We start from the raw sequence: 23,576 nt of genomic DNA, 5'->3' as shown, positions 1-23,576 counted from the left end.
AATTCAATTAAAAATAGTCTTGAATGTGGTGATCCAGGGAAACTAGCCCCCAAGGGTTTGGTATGCTATGTTTGATTCCACTTGTGAAATGAAAGAGAGGTTGAGAAGGTATCTGAAAGTCTTTTGAACTGTTTTTTCCGAGGAGACATTTGCAGAACAGAATGAAAAGCTCGAACTATGCAAAGACGGGCAGATGCTGGAGGTGAGCAGGTCTCCCCTCCTGCTGGGAGCGATTCACACATTTCGGCAGAGGTGTTTTCACTGAGCTGGTCACACATAAGCTCCCTTTAGTCAATGGAGAGAAACAGACACTTTTGTGGCATATAGTTTGCCTGTACTTGCCTGTATTTGATTGGGTTATTCATGTTTGGTGACTGTACCTAGGTATGCTCCATACCATTTTATTTCTCTTTCCCCTTTTCTTTTTAATTTACAAAATAAATCTGCACTATATTTCAAGGAAATAAATAATTTAGTATTATTTACAGAGTGTGTGGGAGCCATCTCCCACCTTGCACTGATCACCCATCAGATCTCCAGGTATGGTTTTGCACCCAGACTGAACTAAACTGGATGTAAAATTAAAATTGCTATATATGTTTCTGCTAAACCACACATTTTCTGTGGCGCCTTTTTGCATCTTCCTTTTAATAGCCATGAGATGGGTTGTGGGAAGCTACAATTAAAAACCACAAATTTCAGGAGGTTAAAGGAGAGACTGTATGCGGACAGCACCTGGAAACAACTAAGAAAAATAGTAACAAGGCCAGAAAGGCATATACCGGAGCACACTGTCCCCTTTTGTTCTCAGACATCTTGGATTATAAATAGAAGATAATGGAATGCAGCGTCCTGCAGGAACCGTGAATAATTAGATGGCTGATGTACAAGAGCAAGTGGAGGTCACACAGATAAACTAAAATAATACTTGAATTTATTGGAGAAAAAAATGACTTGGAAATGACTTTAGCTGGCTTCTTTTTTTTTAATGGTAGGAAAACGAAATATATAAATCCTGAAAAGCAAAAGCTCAATTCAAGACACCAGTGCAAATCGAGAGTAATTCCATTAAAGCTAATGGAATTACGTCAGTGTAAGACCGGAGGTAAGTTCAGACCCAATTACATCTTGCTCCCGAAATGAGATTTCGATATTGTTTGCTAGTGTTTGTATTGCAATGAGAGTCCAAATGAGAGCATCGTATTGCTGAACTGGGTGATGCTCCCTAGAACCTCCAGTCCCGGTAGCCAAGGTGCACAAAGTAAGAGATCAGAAGCAAAAATGAGTTCTGCATATGACAGAATGGGAAACTGAGGCAGAGAAGTAGCCAAAACTGCAATACAGAAACAACTTGGCTCATAATTGCATTCCTTTCCCAGTAATATTTTAAAAAAGAAAAGCAAATGCCCTGCTTTCCGGGGGAGCATAATGTGCATGGCCAGTGCTATCTGTGTGGCGGAAGGCTTGACCTTGGAGTCACTTATGAAATAAGAAAAAAATAAAAAAAAAAAAAGAAAGTAGAAAGGGGTTGCTGATGGGAAACAGCAGGATGTGTGGCTGGAAGGTGGCAGCTTTTGGTCACCTGAGTTTTTGATCTTCTTTTAAAGAATAGAGTTGCAGAAAATGCAACATAGACATCTCCTTTTTAAGGTTATTTCTCCTTCTTTTGTTTTTAATACCTTTTTGTTCTTCCAATCCACATGTGGAGGAATACTTATACCAACTAGTACAACCACACTAAAATTCCACCTTGTCCTGCGGGTAAGGAGTAGTTATTTTCTTTAACAGGAGAAATTGATTTTGCTAAATACGGAACATGGAAAGAGCCAACATCTATGAAAAAGGTTCTGTTATGGTCACTGCTTTCCCCTGAACCCACAGTTTTATTACTTTTTTTGTTATTACTTGACATCTGTGTGGTTTCGGGGAGACACTAAGATGCTCTGCCTTTTTAACAATGCGGAGGTATTTTAACAATACCTTAAATGTCCCCCAGCCATCCCATCAGTAAAGAGATTTTCTCAAGAGTCCACGACAGCTGTTACTGAGCTGTTGGGCTCTCCATAACAGAGTGCTGCCTAAACTGTGGTAAAATTTTTATAACCTCTGATTTACTGTCTGGACAGTATCAGGCTGGCTGGGGAATAGTAGAGGAGTTGCTGTTTTGACTTGAGTGACCATCAAGACTACCAGTGCGACACAGGAAAAATAATGTGATATTTCAGTCTGATTTAATAACTAAATTACGGAGTTCCCTTAGGTCCTTGTTTCTCGATGGCAAATCCCCAGCTCCGTAGAGATAGTAACTGCTACAGCTTGGACTAAAGCCTAATGGTGAGTAATGGTAGGTGTAGCTGAACACATGAAATTTTGGGCAAATCTCAGTTTGCCGTGCCAGGTATTGGGGCTGGAGTCGTGAGCCACGGGGAGTTGAAGACGTGCTGTCTTCAATGTTAAAAGGGGAGTTGATAAATTACTGGATTGTCTCTTTTCAAGATTGATTCTATTTTGGTCCATGGGAGAGAGAGTAGGTGATTTGACTAGTAGATTAATTGATCTTTTTCTTTTCAAGTAATTTTGCTTGCTGTTTTCCAACCGCTTCACATTTGGAGAGCTACCACGCCAACACCGAGAGTGTTAAAAAGGCAGCTGTCCAGGGAGGGGGAGCAGAGGGGAAGAGGAGTATTTCTGCAGTATTTTGTTCTCCATTAAGAAAAAAGACCCTAAAATTACATAATCACTGGCTGAGGAGTTGAGATGGAAATCTTCTTCCCCATCAGTTTCCCTGCCACACATCCAGACATTTGACAAGTTGATTTTGTACCATTGCTCAAAAGCTGCTGCTGTGGCTTGCTGAATTTACTTTCTGTTCTTGGGGAGACAGTCCGAAAGTCCTTTCTTTGTAGTTTTCTCTGACATCTTTCAACCTCCAAAATAATAAAAGTAAGGCACACTTCCAAAGCCTCATTAATTCGATACGTTAATATAAGAGATTGATAAGGAGTAATCAAATTCATCTGATTCAGCAAATTCCCTCTGTGGAAGCTTTTAGGGCAGATAAGATTCAGTCCCTGACAGAGATGTTTTATCCTCTGTGAGAGATAGTAAAAGCATCCCTTTATTTAAGTCTGTTTGGAAATGTGTTTTTGGCCTGGAGGTGCGAGCCTGCCGGTGTGAGGGTGAGATGACGCGGGGTGCATGAGGCTCCTTCGAGCTATCAAGGGCTCCCAGCAACACCCCCAAAGGAAAAGTGTCCCCGTTTTGGAAGAGGAGAGGAAGAGGAGACACGGCATCACACCGCAGTGTCTGCAGATGGATAAGAAGCAGGTGATAAAGACTCATCCACGTGAAAAGCAGCAGCACAGATTATGAGCCACCTCTACATCAGAAAATTATGTTGGGCTCACCAGGGGTGTAAAAATTGCCAAAATCTTGCTGAACCAGAATTGTGCTTGCATGTGACAGTGAAGTCCCAGTAACATGCTGAGTTGTGACTGGCTGCAGGGCCACCCTTAACACCTTAAGGACTTTAAGGTGCACGTCAAGACTCAGGCCTGGCAATGCATTTGGTCTGGCAGAGCATATGTCCACTGCCTGATGTAGTTGCTCAGAGGAGCTTATGACCACAAAATATCCAGCTAATGTTAGACTAATGGGGTGAAATGTATAGGCAGAACATTTGTGTTTGACAAGTGCAGCTAAAAATATCACCAGGCCTCTTTGCTGTTCCACGTACCATTGACTTAATGTTCTTTTGTGTCATTAATGTGGGAAAGCAGATAATCAGGAAGCAGTGTGTATATATATATATTTATATATGTATTTATATATATATATATATTTAAACTTGTATGATTGATTTGGGGCTTACCAAATATTTTGATAAACTCTGATGATTGAACAGACACATCCCTTGGGGGCTGGAATTTCCCCTTGGACTGAAGTGGTTGGGAAAACAGCGTTAAGTTCTGGAAAAAACACCAGCCTAGGCAGACTGAGTCACAGGATGGCGTCGGCTCAAAAGGGGCTTCTGGAGGTCTTCTCGTGGAAGCCTCTGCTCAAGAGCAATGCTGACTGCTTGGGTCTTCATTGTGTGACATAAACCTTGGTTTAGGAAAACAGCAGCGTTCAATAATGTCTCATAACTTGTTCGTGCTGACTGCATGTCTTCTCAGTCTTTTAGGGACGGGGGAAGAGACCCAGGTGAACGATCCAGGCATAAGATATGATACAACTTGTGGGTTGGCAGTAGCAGACCTAATTTTGGGGGTTGTCTGTGCAGGAACCCATCAGTCTGGATGGCAAGAGAGCTTTAAGAGCAGGAGAGCTGCCTATCTCCACAAAGCAGGTTTTTCTAAGCCTTTGGAGGGAGCAGACAGTAAGTTCCTACAGGACTTTAAGCAAACAGAGTGCCAACATATGTATGTTGGTACCTACACAGTGGTGTCATCCTGGTTGATAGGTGATTAGGTGGCTGGCTTGGATCTACATATATTAGAAATTATGAACGTGGATCTCTTCTACCATTTGCATGCCGTGCAATTGAGCAGAGTCCTGAAACTAAACACAAGGACTGGTTTGGGACAGCTGTCAAATTTGATGTCAGTGAAAGAAGTAACGCTGGATGGCAATTACCCCCAAAGTCGGGGGTAACATTAAAACAACCTAGAATCCAACATGTCAGAGGTGTTTGGGCCCAAAAAGGCCAAGGGACTTACTGAATGTGGCACTACCATCTGATAGCCAGTCCAGGATTAAGGTACAGGGACCAGAGATATGTTTTAAGAGACACTCTTTTCTTTTTCAGCGTGGGAAAACGTGCTTCCTAATCTTGTGGTTTATCCTTACCCTTTAACTGTAATGGTTTCATTTAGGGATTATTAATTCAGATTGCTCAAAATCAGTCCAAGATTTGGAGCTGGCACGTGCCTCCTGGTACTGCACAGCACACACTGTGTAGTACACTTGAGTTAGCTGGCAAGCAAACAGGAGGTGAAAACCTCTCTCTGCTCCTTATGAGCCAAGCCAACATCATTTACCCACGATCTCATGTCCCTGAAGATCTCCAGATCTTCGTTCTGCTCTAGAAGTCAGTTTCTGTCTGAAAAAAAAAAAAAAAACAACACTTTTCTGTCTAGTTGGGAAAGACAGAAAAAATAAATAAAAATATTTAGGATCACTCCCTGTAGCTTCTTGCATTTCAGTCTGACACTGTCATGATGTAAGATCCCTTTATTTTTTTAAAAAAATTGGTCATATGCTTCAGGAATACCTCTGCTGTGGTGCTTTAATGGACAGTGCTGCTGTATATGTTTTGGTAATTTGTCAGCTGGATCCATGTGCACAGCCCTTTGGCAGCTGTTGCATAAACCTAGCATGCTTACAATTTGGAATGAACGTCTGGCTTTTAAGCACTAAGAGTGCAAGGAAGCATGCTTGGGCTGATTGCTCTGCTATTACAGTGCACTGAATGTGACTTTCTCTGTTTTCTTTTCTTCTTGTGTACCTACTTGCACAAATGCAATGATTTGCACAACATGGTTGTAAATGTATAATTTTTTAGCTTAGTTACATCTACAATAGCTTGCGTTGCAGCAAGGCGACAGAGAATCCGGCCATGGAATATTTTATTCCGTTCATAAGCCTCAATTCAGGAAGAGGAGAAACATTATTGATCTTTCATCAGGTAATTTTCTTCTTTCAAGTACCTGCAGTGGACTCTTAAAAGCAATTCCTAAACTGAATCCATTTTCCCCCAGAGAACAAATTTGCTATCAGCAGCAAAGGTTTCTGACAACGGGACCTACAGTTTTCACATCTGAATGGATTGGAACAACTGGATATTTCCATTGTCCTTCACTGTGAACAGAGTTGCTGTATCTGAGTTCATTATGTGCTTGGTCCATTGCCTTCTGCCGGCAGAAAAAGATAGTCTTGCCTTACCCGAAACAAACTTCAGAGCCTGTCGGTTTACGATGAACTTCCTCAGACCTTTTATCCTGTTTGTTTATTGTTTTACTATATATTTGTGCCCGATTATTAGGGAAATATCTCTTTGAAGTTTAATTTTTTGGACCACTGGCAGCGCATTTTAATTGTTACTCTCCCCACTGTGTCCTTCTGGCCACAGCCTAAGATGTTTTTGCCACGGACCATGGCTGGTGATTTGCCCAATTCCCGTAATAGCAATGCCTTTTGGGTGCTAGTGCAAAATTTATTGCCCCACAAAACGGGGTCTTCGTTCACATGGTTACTCTTGCGGGTGTTTTATTGGCCAATAAAGGGCCTTGTGTTTTTGTAATCTAACTGCTAGGCTGCTTTATGATCTGTTGTTGGCTGGCGGGTGGTGGGGAAGAGCGACTCGTGGCACTTTGGGAATTACACATTATTGTCACCTGAGAGCCTGAAGGATCTTTAAATTGATGAAATGTGGGGCTGATCAGCAGAGAAGCCTCACGAGTAGCATTTCTTTTAAGAGTTTCTCATTTATTTATTTATTTATTTATTTATTTGAAACCTAATCATTCCTGAAAAGAGACAAAGACAATTTTTTTTCTTTTTTCTGCCAGCTAAATTAAAGCGTTGCTAGAAAGGCGATGCAAGGCAGAGGAAAACGTAAGTTGAATGGAAAGGACAGTGAAGGAGATAGGAAGAAAAGTATTTAGAGATCAGGAACTCAATATTTTAAGTGTATTGCACTCTGCACAGGATAAATATATTAATTTCCCTTGCATTTCACAGCTTGCCCTGATGTTCAGAAAGTTGCAGAGATGTCAGTTAAAGAGGCATATGAAGTATACAGGATAGAGCAATAGGTGGTGAGTTGACTGCAAAGATCCATTTCTCTTCCCAGCACAATTCCTTTTAGTCATCGCTGTGCTTTTAGAAAATGAAATGCAGTATGAAAACAAATAAAGCCATAACAAAAAATTTTGCTCTCAAGCAAACATAGTTTAAAGCTGTTTTTTCCATCATATGTTAACTTTTTTTTTTCTTTTTCTTATTTACCCTCTCTTGCTCAAAAATCAGAAAAAATCAGACCTTGGCACATGTGCCTCAAGGGAATGTGTTCAGAAGGTGCCAACCCTGTCACCAACTTTGACTTTTACGCTTCACGTTGTACTTTAAAGTGGCTCTTTCCTCCAGCTGGCTTCCCTATCTGCATACTGCTGTTCTCCAAAATCCCTTCCAGGACAGGAACAGGAGGAGGCGAGAGAAAACAGTACCAAATTGTGCAGCTGGGCAGGGACTATAGGGTCCGGTTTGGGAACACAAGTGTGTTTGAGCACATCGAGTCACTACATTAAGATTGTGGGTTTTTTGTGGACAGAAAGGTCTTTGTGTTTATGTGCTGTGTGATACATGAGAGGTCTAGAGGTTGCTTTTTCTGTTTAGGAAGATAAGGTCTTGCTGAACATGGGTTCTGCAGATGCATGAAGTAGACTTCTCTGGGATGGCCAGATGTGCTGAAATCCCAAATGCCTAATCCCCAAATCTTCATGCCCCATCTTAATGGGGTTTCCAGGTGGAAAAGAAAAGATGTCACAAGAAATCCAGTTTGCAGGATCCTTATACACCTGTCTTGGAAGCCAAAAGCTCTGCCACTGTCTCTGCTGTTTCCCCTGCCTCTGCCCACTGATGGTGCTGAAGCAAATTAAATGAATTTGCTAAATTCTCCGTTTCTCTGTATGACATTTTGCCATTAGTGAATTTTGCATTTATCTTCAACATCTGCTGTAAATACCAGTCCACATGCATTGTCCAGACAGCTTAACAAACCGATATTTAGGGTGAAACATTTATTAACGTCAATAGGAAGGTTCATGAAGGGTTTCTTCAGTGTCTAAAATGTGCACTTCTAACAAACCTGACAACCCATTGCTTTCAGTACTGCTGTTTTTTTGAAAGTGTCTTCACATTGCCTGCCAAGGAGATCGGCACGTATTACACCTTCCTCTGAGCTGGGCTGTGAGCTTCATGGTTACTTTTCCTCCATTTGTCATCTGGGACAGGGTGGTCCATATAACTTCATTGGATACGTTTCCTTTGCCAATATGCTTCCTTCTGAAATATGGAGCACTCAGTTCCTGCTATGGTTAAACACGAAGCATTTGCTTTTGTGCACTGGTGCAGTGTTTCGTGCATCTTTGTATGTTTAATCTTAAAGCTGAGCTTCTCGGAGATGATAAACCATTTTTTTTCCTTTTTTTTTTTCACTTTAGACTACAAAAGAATTACTTGGTCATTGTCTTTCTATTTAGATTTTTTGCTAGTTAAAGGATGGACATTTTTGACAGGTTTATAGGACATCCTGTTTGCTACACATTGGCAATTCAGTGGTACAATCACTGCTAATGCCTTTTCTTTCTCACTTAAATCCTGACCGAGGGATTGGGTTTAGGCATGTTGCTTAATTTAAGTATACACATAGGAGTGCCTTAATACCGCTAGCTGGAAATACACAAAAAATAGCAGCAAGCTGAGAGGTGTTTGTTTGCCTTAGATTTCTTGCTCACTTCACAAAATAGCGAAACACCTTACGGTCTTTTGAGTGAAATGGTTTCATTTTTCAATTAAAATTGCCTGGTTTTAAGCAAAGTTGGCTTTTCTTAAATGAAACATGACTTTTCTTGTGTGAAAATCCCTCTGTCCCAGAAATCTGTACAATTTATTCCCTTGTTTCATCTATTTTCTGTGGATCTTCTTGCCACTGAAAAAAATTTGGCAAGAAAACACAGGAAACAGCAAAAGCATCTCTTGAAAAACAGAATAAAGCCTCGAAAGATCTGCATCTCTTCAACAAAACTTTTCATACTCAAAAGTGCAAAGCACCAGTTCTTTTATTAATGATGGTTTCAGCGTAGTTTCTCAAGGAGAGCGAAGGCAATCGATCACTCATTCACATCAGTAAAGTGCCCTTCATCTTTACTTTTCACAGCGCCGTACTGAGTATTAAACCCACGTTAAATGCTAAAGCTAAGAGAGCAAGTGTGGGAAGGATAATAGGCTAAATTAATCTGCAGGGCAATTTATCTACAGGCCATTTGTCCCTGTCTTTCCTTTTACATGTCTGCGTGTAGGACACATTCTTCCACACTCGTCCACCCCAAATCACCCATCGAGTCTATCCAAATTGCTTCGTCAGTTGGGATTCACAGAAAGAAACTGATAAAGGCATTGGTGTGTAAGGAAGGGACTGGCTTAGGGTTCACTGAAGCAGTGAAAAGTTCACTGAAGCACCAGAAAGGGTCAGAGGGTTTTTGGGGCGTCCAGAGGTGGCAGTTCCCTGCCCTCGTGTGCACATCCCTCCATGTGCCATGGAAGGATTTATGAGAAATTCCAAAATAGGGGGACCCAGGCTTCTTCTGTTTCTGGTGCTCTTCCCAAATGCAGAAGCTAATGCCTACAGGAGTATGTAACATGAGAAAACGTATTGAAGAAGATCCGACAGTTGGCTTTTTTATCTGCACGAAGTCCGTGGGATTTTAGTATATTGCTTCTTGCATTTTGCGTCTGTGGCTTTCAGCCTCTGCTCTGAATAAAAAGCAAAACAAACAAGAAACCACAACAAAACAACAACAACCAACCAAACAAAAACAAGCAAAACAAACAAACAAAAAAACCTTAAAACTAGAAGTTTGCATAAATTGGAGTCCAAGTCCTTAATGTTCCCCAAAAGCATTGGGAATTAGAAACGTAAGGCAACGTGTAGTTTTCGGGAAATTTCAAGGAAGGGGTACAGTTTCTAACCCTCTTGTACAGTATATAAAATGTTTTTTTCTGTGTTTGTGGACTGTGTGCGGGACACAGAAAGCATGTTGTTCTCCCTGTGTCTCTCTGCAAGTTGTCGGGCTCCATTAACTCCTGCTGCAGAGTCCAAAACGAAGCAAACCTGAGCCTTAGATGGGCATAGTGCTCCTGAAAAACCTGGAAAGACAGCTTTCATCCAAACTTTGAGTAAATTACTGGAAGAAAGGCACAATAACAACTGTGTAGAGGTTGCACGTGGCTTTCTGGTGTTGTTAAAGCACCTCTGTGCCTCTGAGAGCTGCTGCAGGGATACATCCCCGTCACCTTTCCATCACGGATATCGAGCAGAAATGCAAAAGACACAACAGAATTAGAAAGCACAGGCAAAGCTATCAGAATACTCATGGTTTGATGACATTTATCATAGGGTGATAAAAGGATTATTGGGGTAATACCAGGAATAGCGGTGACTATTAAGAGCTCACAGAGGGCAGATGAGGTCCGAAGGCTGGGCAGGGAGGGACCTGCCTGCTTTTTGCAGAAACACGATGCAGGACAAGGGACTGCTTCAGTACAACATACATTGCAAGAATGGTTAAAAAGAAGTCATCTGTTTATTAGCACCTACAGGGAAAAAATGGCTATCGTGATCAGTAGGCACCAGGGTTCATCAAAATGAAATTATGGCAAATTAAATTAATTTCTGTCTCTGATAAGCTAAGAGGCTTACTGGCTAATGAGAGGGAGGTGTAATATAGCTCCGTTCCGGCAAGGCGTTTACAAAGGATCCAAGGGGCTCTTTTATTAGGAAATAAAGTGAAACTCGGAAAATTAAAAGTGAACTGGGGAATGGTGTGGGTGAGAGAAGGAGAAGTCACTTGAGAGGTGACTAATGGCAGCGACGCCGCTAAGCTGCTTCCCGTGGGGTCCTGCTTTGAGTGCTCCCTGAGCTGTCAGTGATGACCCGACAGATGGAGGCTGAGGCGATGCTGATCTAATCTGTAGGTGATGCGGGGTTAAGAGGGGGTCTTTTATACTGTACTGGACATAATTTAGTTGAAAAACACAAACCTGCATTCCTGGCAGCAGGTCAATGAATAAGCTGCTTGCAAAGAGTGGTCAAATTCTGTAGGGGAGCAGCATCGACTAGGGCAAGCATTCTCCTTATTTTAGCAACAGCTGCTTCTTCATTTTTAATTATTTGTTTTTAAGAGTCAATAAAAATATAAATGAATAAGTAAATAAATAAATAAATAAATAAAAAGAATACTGCCTGATAGGTGTTAAAAAGACCATGGAAAATTTAACTAGGGTTTGCAGTGTTGTTAATTGCCCTGGTTGCATTTCTGTGATGAAATTTATGAGGACTTCTCCCTGACCTCAAGTCAGATGTTTTAATCCAGAACCTGTGAATACTGTAGCTGCCACCCTACAGCCATGTTCGTCTCCAGAGGTGACGTAGCACCAGAGCCAGGTGAAATACCTCCCCTGCTCTTCCCACACAACCACAGACCATCCCCTGTGCTCCATGAAGAAAAATAGCACCACATCTCCTAATACTTTCAAGTGACAAGCAAATTGGAAATCTATGATGCTTTTATTATAGAACATTGTGTGGCTTGAAACTTGGAAGTAGCACTACATTTTTCTCCTGAGTTTTACTCGGCTGGATGATTTACACCCATGCAAAAGGGTTTGCTGACGGAACAGAATTAGAACTCTTATTTTGCTCTATTGTAAATGGTTCCTCAGCGTGCAGAATCAGTTCCTAAAGAAAAAAGGGGGAAAAGAAAAGAGTTTGACTGTCACTGTGGAGCCAGAACAAGTGGATTTATCCAGTCTTCCTTTGGTGACTTTAACAATACAGTAAAGATAATTTAAAGCTTGGTAAAACAGCTGTTCCTCCTAGCTCATCTTTCTGCTTTGTTTACATCTGCAATAAATACTCAGAGGTGAGGGATGCCCACTGCTTTCATCCCTTCCTGCTTGCAGCAGCAGAGCCAGCAGCCCTGGGGGACGATGCACTGGCTTGTCCGTGGCCATGAGCTATAGCAGTCTAATGCAGCACAACTTTCCATCCTATTGGTGTTTGCTAACACAACTGTTAGACACATCAGCCTGGAAATATCCGTAGCTCTGCTGTAGGACCAGCCCAGCTGCACAGGAGACACCCAAAAGTAGTAGGTTACTGCTGTAGGGTGGGCTTCTCTGCAGCTCTGCACAGACGATGAAGGACCTCCATTGGCTTTGGGGATGGAGTTTTCTAAAGCTGAACAACTTTTTTAGGTGGATAAAGGAAAATCAGAGCCTTTAGGGACTGAAAGTGCTCCTTGCTACTCCATGGCTGTCCCTGTGGCCAATGCATAAAGTCCTATATGTGTGCATTTAGAGTTTGCTGAGTCCTATTTTCAGCCCCTACAGTCCTTCACAAAATCCAGCTGTACGACAGGCAAGAGGCTGGCTAAAGTTTTACAATGAGAATAATTTCCTTGTGCATGCTTGATGCACCCTTACATATTTATGTCTCTGACAAATATGGAATATATTTAAATGCAGATACTCAGCCTATTTCTGCTTGAGCCACAGATTGTGCTGCTCAGTGCCCTGCTCCGTGTACTGTAATTTTTACTTTCTTTGTACAAGAAAACTGCAGGGAGTGGTAAGCATTACAGCTGCTGTATAAGAGGCAAGTGAAGGGTTTAAGGGTTAGGGTTAGGGTGCTAATGCTGTGCTACCCAGCTTAGTTGTGCCCAAACCTACTTGACCACCCAGCTCTTTAAATGCCTGCTCCATTTCTGTGTAGTTGAACTGTGCCAAAGGAGATACTAAATCGAATGAGGTTTAAACTAGTATTGTAAATGTTTCCTTGATCTGTACCTGAAAATCTTATTATTGGTCTTATATCAGGGATAGATGAAAGTAAAATAAGCCATTCCTTCTAGTCTGAGTGGAAATGCCTTTCACCTGCTGCAAACAGAAAACAAAGCTCTTCGGGATTGTTGTGAGTGGCAGCAGGCATGGTGAGGCAAAGCAAAGTCTTTCCTCTGTCGGTCTTTGTGGTTGCATTTGGGGTCTGATTATTTTGTGTTGACCTGGTCATTCAGCCTCTACGAACGGCACAAGCAGTAGTGAGGCTCCCTCATTCTGTCCCTGCAGAGAGCAGAAGCAGCCGTCACCACATCTGCATCTTCTCTAGGCTCATTTTAAAACGGGATAAATAAATCACAGGTACGACCCCTCAAAGAACAAGCTGTAAGCAGTTGCATGCTGGGGTTTATGGATTCAGTGGACCATAGTTCCCTAGTAGAGAAAACAGCAGCCATAGGAAACTCTTAGGCAGCAGCGTGCTATCTCTTGTATTATTTAGTGCATTGTCTTTGCAATCTCTGTGCGTACAGAAATGCACAGCAAGAGGTGTTATTCTTCCTAAGAGATGCCCTTTTTGTTTTTACTCTTAGAATGCTAATTTTCACAGTACCGCTGTAGCCAGATAAGTCTTTTACAACGTTTATATTTTAGGCACTCTGTATCTCCTTAGATTATTTAACTTGCTGTTGTGTGGAGGACTTTTTCAGAAGCACATTGTATTCATCAGAGACACCCCTTTAATTAACTTGCACACTTCCATGGGGAGAGGAGTATAAAGAAAGCTAATAATAATAATAATAACAATAATAATAATGACGTATCTTGTTACCATTACATATTAAAATAAAATGCTTCAGGGGGCAAGTTTCAAGGCTCCTATTTTTTAATGAAGATCTTAATAGCATTTAATGTAAATTAAATATAATCATTGTCTGATTCCTGAGCATATCTCTGAGGCTAAAGAATAAGAATTTAATTGTGCTGGCAATATAGTGGGTAATGCTAAAATCAAGCACTAACTTGTTAGTTAAATGCATTTTGAATTAAGAGGTGGAAAGCAGAACTTTTAGTTTTTGTACTCCTTCTCCCAGTTTTTTTGTAGTAGCTCAGTACAAAGTTTGTGTGAGGTGTGGATTTATTACACAAGGTATCTGACATCAAATTTGTATTAGAATACAAGTGTGGGAGACTTTCTTTAACTTTAGAAATTGGGCAGGACAGATGTATAAGCCTAACAAAACTTTTTACTTTGGGGATTGGAAATTGCTGGTGTGTAGATCCCTGACTTGTCCTGTAGGGAGATAATTTAGTTGGGTCTGCATGGCAACTCCAGTGTTCTGAAAGGCTCAGTCTTGAGATGGCTCCTCAAGGAATTCATGCCCTTCGTGGCAAGATTTACTTGATTAAAACATTGGGGCTGAGGCTAAGTGTGTAGTCCTCAAAGCAGATGATGTGACAGGGTTCAATTCCCAGCTCCCTCTCTTGTGACAGTATGGAATACCTGCCTGTGGTGGATATGACCTCTTCTATCTCAAATTAAAAGTGATGCAATTAGTCAGCTGGTGTTGTGGGTCCTGGGATCATAAATAAATGAAATGCATTTTGATGAATGGATCCAGAAACGTTATCTTAATTTAACTAATGAGAGCTCAGAGTAACTAGTTATCTGATCCAATCTTCTCTTCATATTAGATTATTTTTCTTTCCTGTATGGTATCTGTGACTTCTCTGCACTCGCTCTTCTGAATTACTGTTCTGCAGCTAAGAGATGTCATCTTCATGGTATGCTAAGCTTTAATTTGTCTACCTGTTAAGTACCATGTATAAACCTAGTGTACTTTTCTCCTAGACAGGATTTTATCCAAGGATTTTGTCCTAGACAGGATTTTTTATCCAAAACATGGTCCACCTGTTTTGTCTGCACAGGGAACATGATTTAGTGGATGAGAACTTTCCTAGGGGGATGAATATTGCAGTTCTGGGTGTCTATGTCCATCTGCTCTGACCAGGTGGAAATGACAGTGGAGTGCTTGCTGACAGGGTTCAATGTGTTTGTAGCTGAAGTTGTGTTTGGAAAAGTCTGTGTTCGGTTGCTGTAAGATGCATCTTACAAGATGCACTTTCTGCAGAAAGCAAACCTTGAAAGAGTTGGCCTCCATCAGTGCTGACGTAGCAGTAAAGAAGGAGCTGAAGGGCTGGGACTGGCCCTGGGTCTTCAGGACAGAGGGGCCCTAATGAGTTGTCTTATCAGTTTTTTAATCAAGGAACTCCATTCACTCTACATCCCGCCCACTCTGAAAAAAGAGTAGCTGACAAATGAGTTTTTCCGTACCACTGTGACTTAAATGTGTCCTCTAAGGGAGAAAAAAGATTGTTTTCTCTCGGTGTTTTTTTGAGCCTTTCCTGAGTTTTTGATTGAAATATAATTGAAAGCCACCCCTTTCTCAATAAAAAGATTTGAAGTTCTCTCTGGAGAAGTTTAGAGGCTGAAAATACCCTGATGACCTTATGATGCTTGGGAAGCAGGGGACTGAGGTAATAAATTCCTTTGGGCAACATTTAGGTCTCTTCCCCCAACTTTGTGTGGTCCTGACCAGAGACACCAGCAACCAGTCCTTAAAGAAATAATGGTACTGGGATTTGGGGTGCAAAGGAGGGGGAGAGCTATGGCTGGAGAGGGGGCTGGTTTGGCTCCCTGCCTGCCTCTTTCAGTGCTGGCAATATCTTCTTTGGAGATAGCATGTCGTTAGCAGGGAGGTGAGGATGGTGAGGAAATTCGTCCTCCTCAGCACCTGCCTCCTAAGCAACCCAGCTTTTTCTGGACAAGCCATCAGACAGCTCCCCAAACACATCTCTCTCTCCAATACAACCCTACTTTTGACAATTTCAGTCGCAGTACCAACTGTCTGTGATGACCTGGCTACCTGCCCACCCTCCATTCTCACCTTATCTTCCCCCACTGACTTTGCAGGCCTATTGTCTGTGTGCTGATCACAATAGGGACGCTTGGGGTATTTCCTTTCTAGGATTTCCTACAGCCTCCTCATTGCTGCTCGAGGCCCTGGACTTGCACAGTCTCGCTGTGGCTCCGTGTGATGTGTGGTGTGTTGTCTCGACCACTCTGCAGCTTGATGAAGTTCTGTAAGTGTCTCATTATGCAATTAATTTCAATTGCAATTCCCATCGTCTCTCCTCTGCAGGCACGCAACCCAGCAAGAGACTAATAAAACCATCACGACTAGCACCAAAGCCATCAAGCAGCTGTCTGAGGTTGTCAGAGGCTCATCCAGGGTATGTGTCATTCAAGATGCTGTTGGGAGAGGGTGCTGGGCCTTGTGGAGGGAGGAATAATGAAAAAAGAAGTGGGTAGTGGGTGCTTTAAAGCTGTTAACTCCATGTCTTATTGTAAGTTCCTTTCCTGTTACACAGTAAACATAGCTTATGTTTCTAAGTCACCAGTGGAAAAACAGCTGCAGAAAGCAGTTTTCCCCAAACCTGGGTCATTTGGAACTGGAAAGCAATGATCAGTAACAAAAACTAGCTCACATCTTTCTCAGGGGCTCCCACAGCTTGGGTGAAAGTACTCCAGAAGTTGTCCAGCTCTACATGAGTGTGTAATTGGGTATACTCAGTAGTGCAGTGGGTGCAATGGGTGCCGATGGGTTTAGAAGTGTGTTCAAGTGTCCAGAAAGAGCAGAGCAGTGGATTTGTCTATGACATTCATTCAGTGCTGTATCCTAGCAGGCAGGCAGCGGTTGGGACAGATAATAATAACTGGCTATATGACCAGATCAGAGCTGAATTTTGAATTACAATTTACCCTACATCAGTTCCATCTGTTGTGTGGACAGACTGGTCTTCTGCCATCAGTAGGTTCAACTCATATGGACATCATTGTCAAAGGAGTGTGAGTGCCTCCCATTCCCTGGTCCCCAGTGCAAGGGCTGGAGAAACAGATGATGTCTGACCTTTCCATAAAGGCCTTTAGACCCCAAAACGTTCCTGCTGGCTTTGGGCTGTGGTATGCATCTTGGGGAAGAGCAGCAGCTCACCATATGGCATCCCTGGGGAGCAAACTCCAGCTGGTGTGAGAGTTGAGAAGTTTCACCCACATAGGTGATTCAGCAGTTGAAAAAAGGACAATTCTTTTCTCCTTGACTATGGACATCAGTTTTCTATCATGTTCTAGCTTCTAACTGTGTATTTTCTGGGTCAGAAATTTACCTGAATTGGGGTTAACCCTCACTCACTTCTGCCATTCTCCAAAATCCTGTACTACAACACTGTTCTCACCATCCTCACACCTGGAGGAAACTCTGCTCTTAAAATAGAACAGAGCTTTGTCCAGGTGCTTTTTACAGACCAGACTGAAGTCACAGAATCACAGAATCACAGAATCGTCTAGGTTGGAAGAGACCTCCAAGATCACCTAGTCCAACCTCTGACCTAACACTAACAAGTCCTTCACTAAACCATATCACTAAGCTCAACATCTAAACATCTTTTAAAGACCTCCAGGGATGGTGACTCAATCACTTCCCTGGGCAGCCCATTCCAATGCCTAACAACCCTTTCAGTAAAGAAGTTCTTCCTAATATCCAACCTAAACCTCCCCTGGCGCAACTTTAGCCCGTTCCCCCTCGTCCTGTCACCAGGCATGTGGGAGAATAGACCAACCCCCACCTCGCTACAGCCTCCTTCAATGTACCTATAGAGAGTGATAAGGTCGGCCCTGAGACTTGCAAGCAGGAGTCTGAGAAAAGGATTTAAGAGTCAAATCACCCCAGGCTACCTTTATAACTGGTAGAAGACCATGTGCAAATCATCCCACCTAAAAAACGAATGGATAGTGGCATCCTCCAGAGGACAGGGAGTGAAGCATGAAATGATTGTTCTCCATTTATAAATATCAACCTTAATATTTGGAGGTTGTTAACACATTGCTTTGGTTCATGCTGGACTGCAAGGCCTATTTTTTTTTCCTTTCTCTTACACACTCAGAATAATTACATTTTCTTGATGAAACAAAAATTGTCTTTTTGGAGGTATGGAGATCTGGGCTGTTCCGTGCTGATCTCTGTCTTCCATTTTGTGACATAAATTGGGACCAAAAGGGAATCAGCCAAGGGCACGTTAAAACCAATTACAGTGTCACACGAAAACGTCATTATTAACCTTTGAAGCCAATGTTGTGTCCACTGAAAACTGTCAGCAGAACAGCTTTTACTGTCATGTGGAGAAAAATTGCTAAGTTAAAGGGGGAATATTTAGAAGCTGAAGGAAATTGACACATAAACAATTATGGTAATATGAGGAATAAACTCACCACTCTCTACTGGCATCACATAATAACTTTTTCTGCTCCCTGGTCAATTCATTTAACAGATTTTTTTCCTTAAACTCTTATTTTCTAACCGTGTGCAGTTTAAATAATTAAACCTACAAATTTTTATATAGTCTGTAGTCCTTCTCCCTTATATAGAATTAATGATTCTGGTGGGTATCGACTGCTGGGTCGGCAAGTCCCTCTTGGGGATCTGGGTAACATTTCAAACTTTCTTCCCATAAAATTTCTCACAGCGTGAAAAGCCTTCCATTAATTTGGAGCTTTATAGTCAGTCCTTTCCAATCCATTATTCTATGTATTGCTTTGAATGCACACATGGAAAGCCAAAAAAAAAAAACACCTTTATTTGCCCCTTATTTTCCAGCCATAGTGCAGAGCCAGCAAGGTACATGGTGGGAGTTTCTCCGACTTCCCTTGAAGCTGCAGGTGCTGGTGGTGTCAGGATTGCCCAACTGGGCAACCTGGTAGTATTTCAGGAGCAAAGATACTGATATAAGTGGATCAGTGTGATACAAGGCAGGAGACTGATGTGAAATAGCACATGGTTATTTTAGGGCTTTGTTTTAAACTAATCTCAAAGGGCTTAAATAGAGAGGATCTGGATTCCAGGTTTCTGTAGGATGAGTGCTAGACCATTAGATCAGCTCTCCAGGGTGGCAATCTTGTCTTATTTTGTGTATGTAACAAAGTTTATAGACCTTTATTGGTAGAATGGGAGTAATGATATTTGCCCTGTTCTAAAAAAGGTTTTAAATCTTTGGATGATGAACTGTACAACTAAGATATTCTTCTCTACAAAAATACTACCATTAAAAATTAAAGATGTTTATCCTATCCTTCATGAAATACGCTTTTGCATTCTTATGCAGTTATCTGAAAGGGCTGAAAGTACTGTAAAGTGAACATTTTGGAGTAGTAGCTTTAGCATATATTGGGTTTTGTTTGCTTAGTCTGAGGCTGGGTTTTAGTAAGTAGAAGCAGCATACAATGCTACAGCCATTTTCTTCTCATTATGGCATTAAGGTCTTTATTTGCTTGTGCTTCATGAGTCTTCAAGAACAGTTATGGAACTGAGACTCCTTCCACGTAAGCAGGCAGGAGAGAAAAAATACCACCCAGTATTTTGCTGGCGCAGAAGGTATCCAGCTCAGATCACAGACTATGCTGTAGTGCTAACACAAGTGTTACACTGGATATGCAAGGTGGCATTTTTGGAACTGATGGAAAGAACAGAGCACTGTACCATCCTGGCATCCCCAGTAAAACTGGATTATTTTTTTTTTAAATTCCACCTTTCAGTTTTGTCCACCTTGTTTATTTGGTGTATCCCACCAGGACTATTCCCAATAGTTAGAGTCAACTCAGGTGGTTTGAGTTAAGTCAACAACTTGATTTATCCCCGCTGACCTGCTAACCAGTCCTTTCTTCTCCCAATACAGCAGGAACGACTTCAGCTGGACAGGCTGAAGAACCAGCTGTCTGATGCCATCCAGAGATATGGAGCTGTGCAGAAGGTGAGGGGCTCTTGTTTCCCCCCTTCAGCGTGTGAATTTGGGATCATCCTAAGTGGGAGCAAGCGTGGCTCCCAGGGGTGTGCAACATCTGCATAGTGCCCATCTCCATAGCTGCTCACGTGTAATTCCCTCCCTCTTTTATTTTATCAGCCCAGTAGTGTATCATTATATTGAAATATGCACATGCATCTGACTGCTGAACAGTTCTGCAGCAATACCAAAGAAAAAACAAAAAAAAAACCTGTCCCTTTGTAGGCTGTGTATCTAGTGGACGATCAGTGGTACCCCTGGCTTAGCCATGACATTTTTTGGCATTTCTCCACTCAATAGAAGAGCAAGAAGTAGTTGCACAGTGTCCCTTTCCCCTTCTCTGTTTGCAGATAATGTACGGGCAACGCTGATATTTATGCTAAATGTTAACCCACTGTGTGGCTGTGTTGTGCTATGTGTCTTTGCCAGAACGTTTCCAAATGCATCTTGTGGGCTGGACCTGTCACGGAGATCAAGCTGTTTAATTAAACAAACAAAACCTGAACTCCAGCTCTTCCATTTGCATCTTGCTCTCCCGCTTTACCCTGGGAGACTCCACTGATGTGCACATTTGCTTTGCTTTTAAACACTGTAGTAACAGTCTAAATTTACCATCCTCAAACCACTTCTTTCTCCCACACTGCTACCTGCACATAACAAATCTGAACATTAAATCAAGTTCTGTGCAAATACAACCTGCACAAACTCTCACTGCTTTCTTATACTACTACAGTGAGTTTGGGAAGAATATACTGGAATTATACCGGTGTAAAGAAATTTGGCTGGTAACATAAGCTTAATAATTTATCTCTGTTAGAACCACTCTGATTGATTCCCCAGCATTTGCTGGCTATGATTAAAAAATAATAATAATTGAAAAACTATTCAGAAACTCAAGTAAGGGGACTTTAAATGACTTTATTCCATTAAATGAGAGTTTGGAAGGATCCAAGTAAAGGACCCCGCCCCTGTATGCACACACCTTTTTCATACTTTTTTTTACTGTTCATGAGTACAATCCATCTGAACTGTACGTGTGGCTTTTCAAAAAAAAAAAACTGTCATCAATTCAGAAGAGCCAAAATTAGCCACCGCATTTTGTGAATGCCCGGTTGCGTCAGGAAACCAATCTGAGTGGTAAATTGCTACTTATCCACGTCCTAGCTGTCATTTCTTAAATATACGTTTCGGTTTTGATAACCTTGTCATTCTGGAAGCTTTGAAGACTTTTAATTCCTGCAAGACCAAACTTTTTTCATGCAGTTATGCTCCCTTTCTTTTTCTAAATAGCAAGAGTTTTGTCTTTGTCTTGTTCTTTAAAAAGCAGAAGAAATAGCTTCATATGATTTCTTCCCTAAATATTTGGATTCTGTTTTCTCAACCATTTTCCTTTATTTTTTTTTTAATTTAATTTAATTTAATTTTCCATTTTTTTACAGAAAATAGCAGAGAAATCCAAAGCTTTGCTTCCTACTGGGCAGAGGAGTAGCAAACAGGTAAGTTCGTGTGTGTCTCATGGAACTGTTTTTCTGGTCTTTCGGGGGGTTTTGTCTACTCTGAAATTCAACAAAGAACAGTCCTGTACCGAATTCTCTGGGAGCTGGGCTCCTAGGCAAAGTGAAATCACACTCCAAGTGCAATTTTGTCAAAGGAGGTGAGATGGGCTTTTATCAAAGCTCTGTCCTCAGTTTTAAGAGAAATTATGTATTTTGTGTTCTTCATCTACATTAAACTGTGGCTAACAGTTATAAATGTATGCGAATACAACTTTTTTTTCCCCACTTTCTACCTATATTAGGAAGTTTGTCAATAAACAAATACTACATGTTGTCAGAGTATTTATAATTCTATGCATATATTTAGATTCACACATGCATTCATGTGTGTGTATTTATATATGATGAAATATGTGTCTGTGCAAGTATGTAACAAGGGTGTAAATGTGTGTATGTGTATATATGCATATATATATACACATACCTATAGAAGTGCATGTATATAAATATGTGTGAGTGTGTTTAAGACATCTCCACAGCTTTCCATGAGAGGTTTGATGCCAGGAGATGAGTTAAGCTGTAGTGTGAGTCCGGCAGAGATTAGGTTGGCCTTTCAAGTCCTACACACAGAACAGCTTTTAGGTGTTTGCATATGATAGCATGCAACCAAAAAAAACCAGAACTGTATGTCTAATTTCACTGATTATTTTTGATATGCTTGATACTCTCATCTCCTCTTTTTTTTTTTTTTTTTTTAGGGGTGGTTAGCAGATTTTCTGCTTTTTTAATGACTCTTTATTCTCTACCTTGTTGTACTACATGGTTTTCCACATCCTCTTTAAAGTGTATGTAAGAAATAGTTGTAACACTAATGCTTCTTGGTAAGGGAGGGTTGTGATGTCATTGAAGACCCTACCATTAGGGTAAGTCAATGGACCAGAGCTTTAATATTAGATAGATTTTAAGCAGTTATGATTCAGCATCAGACCTTGTTCTTATTTACTTGGGCTTAGGTGTCAGTGCCAATGAACCTAAGGCCTTCGAGTGCCAAAATGCTCATGTATTCCTTTACCCTTGCCGAGCATTCCCAATGGCACCGCTGGATTGACTGTGCACAAATGTTGATTTTCAGCTATGCATTTATAGAAATGTTGTACTTTTTTTGTCTGCCAACTGGTGATCGGTATTGGACACGAGAACTTTCTGTGGTCACAAATGGCATATTTTTGAATTGTGGTCAAATCCTGTGAATGTCAAACAGTCATTGGTGTTGATGGTTGAGCTTGGGGGAAAAGGGGTTTATTTTGCGCAACATAGCTGTGATTTTTTTTCATGCCATGTATATCAGATTGCTTCTCGTGCTTTTAACCAACTTTATTAGAGTACAGCCTGTCAGTGGAGTGGATTGCAGAGGTGGGAACAGCTCTGGTCTCACCAGGACCACCACATGGTTGCATGGCCATGCCTATGCCACATGGTGTGGGACTCTGCCAACCATTAACCAGTGCTAACAGGATGAAGAGGACTAATTACTGCATAGCTGTTGTCCATCCCTGCACCTGGCGTAAACCTAGATGCAATCAAATTTTTTTGTAAATTGAAAGTGTTTGATGACTTCAAAAAAAGCCTTGTCTGGGAGTGAGCAGAATTTTAAAAGAGGAACAAAACAAAAGGCTGGGTGAAAATCCTTGAGGCAGGTGATGGTGGGGTTGGAAGCAAAGGGAGGCTGGAGGAAGAGCAGGACAAACCCTGCTACATTCAAATGGGTAGAAATCCTACCCATTTGGAGTCTGCATAAGTAACAATTTGGTGTCAGTCAGGCAGCATCAGCAGAAAACATGTTAAAATGGTTCAGCAAAAGTGTGTTGTAATATCTCCTTGGTGAGATGCTTCTGACTCAGAAGCAGGCTCACGCACTTGTTTGCCTGTACCTGGCATGGATGCTTACAAGGTGTTGCTTCCATGTGTATCATGCCTCAAAGCACATCCATTTTCATGCAGTGACACTTGCTCAGGCTGGGGACACGTAAGGTTTCATGCAAACTGCTTGAAAAGGATGATGGTTAATTCACATCCATTTCATCTGGTCCCTATATATTTGCAGCTTTATGCGTGTCTTCTTTTGTTGCTCCTTCAGATATGAGAGAAATTGGATGTAGGAAATCTGCTGAAGGGAATGCAGTGTGGTGACTATATTACTTATTATTATTTGTCAGCTGCAGATTGGTCAGAACATACAAAATTATAGTTCCCACAGCAACTGTAACCTGACCAGCATGCGCATATATTATGGCATTAAAGTTACCACTCTATACAGTAATACAAAATACTACGTATGTTCAGGGGACCTGATTTATGGGTCTTGTGAGACTGCATGGTCAACTTCTTCACTCTGGTGCTGATCCAGTCTTAATTCAAATTCTGCTTGCCTGCAGGGCTTTGTTTTTATTTTATGTTTTATTTTATTGCAGCAAATTATAAGAGGTTTGAAGAATGCTAGTTTTTCCATATGGATGTCCATATAATTCCTCTCTTCCATTGATGGGTGGGAGAGGTAAGGTGTTTGGTAGC

General features: G+C 41.4%; 1 protein-coding gene across 8 annotated transcripts in view; it reads left to right on the top strand.

The window, feature by feature from the left end:
* TSNARE1 (t-SNARE domain containing 1) overlaps positions 1 to 23,576 on the top strand; it is a 461,960-nt gene that overhangs the window by 189,106 nt on the left and 249,278 nt on the right. For 7 of the 8 annotated variants that reach the window (XM_035566387.2, XM_050708986.1, XM_035566390.2 and 4 more), the window contains 3 exons: positions 15,819 to 15,909; positions 19,405 to 19,479; positions 20,949 to 21,005. In XM_035566387.2, the coding sequence (XP_035422280.1) occupies positions 15,819 to 15,909; positions 19,405 to 19,479; positions 20,949 to 21,005 (223 nt within the window). The remainder of the gene's footprint in view (positions 1 to 15,818; positions 15,910 to 19,404; positions 19,480 to 20,948; positions 21,006 to 23,576) is intronic. The other variant, XM_050708987.1, reaches the window with a different exon arrangement.

Source organism: Cygnus atratus, chromosome 2 (assembly GCF_013377495.2).
Source record: "Cygnus atratus isolate AKBS03 ecotype Queensland, Australia chromosome 2, CAtr_DNAZoo_HiC_assembly, whole genome shotgun sequence".
Taxonomy (NCBI): Eukaryota; Metazoa; Chordata; class Aves; order Anseriformes; family Anatidae; genus Cygnus; species Cygnus atratus.
The sequence above is the reverse complement of the archived record's forward strand: the minus strand, read 5'-3'. Positions and strand labels throughout refer to the sequence as shown.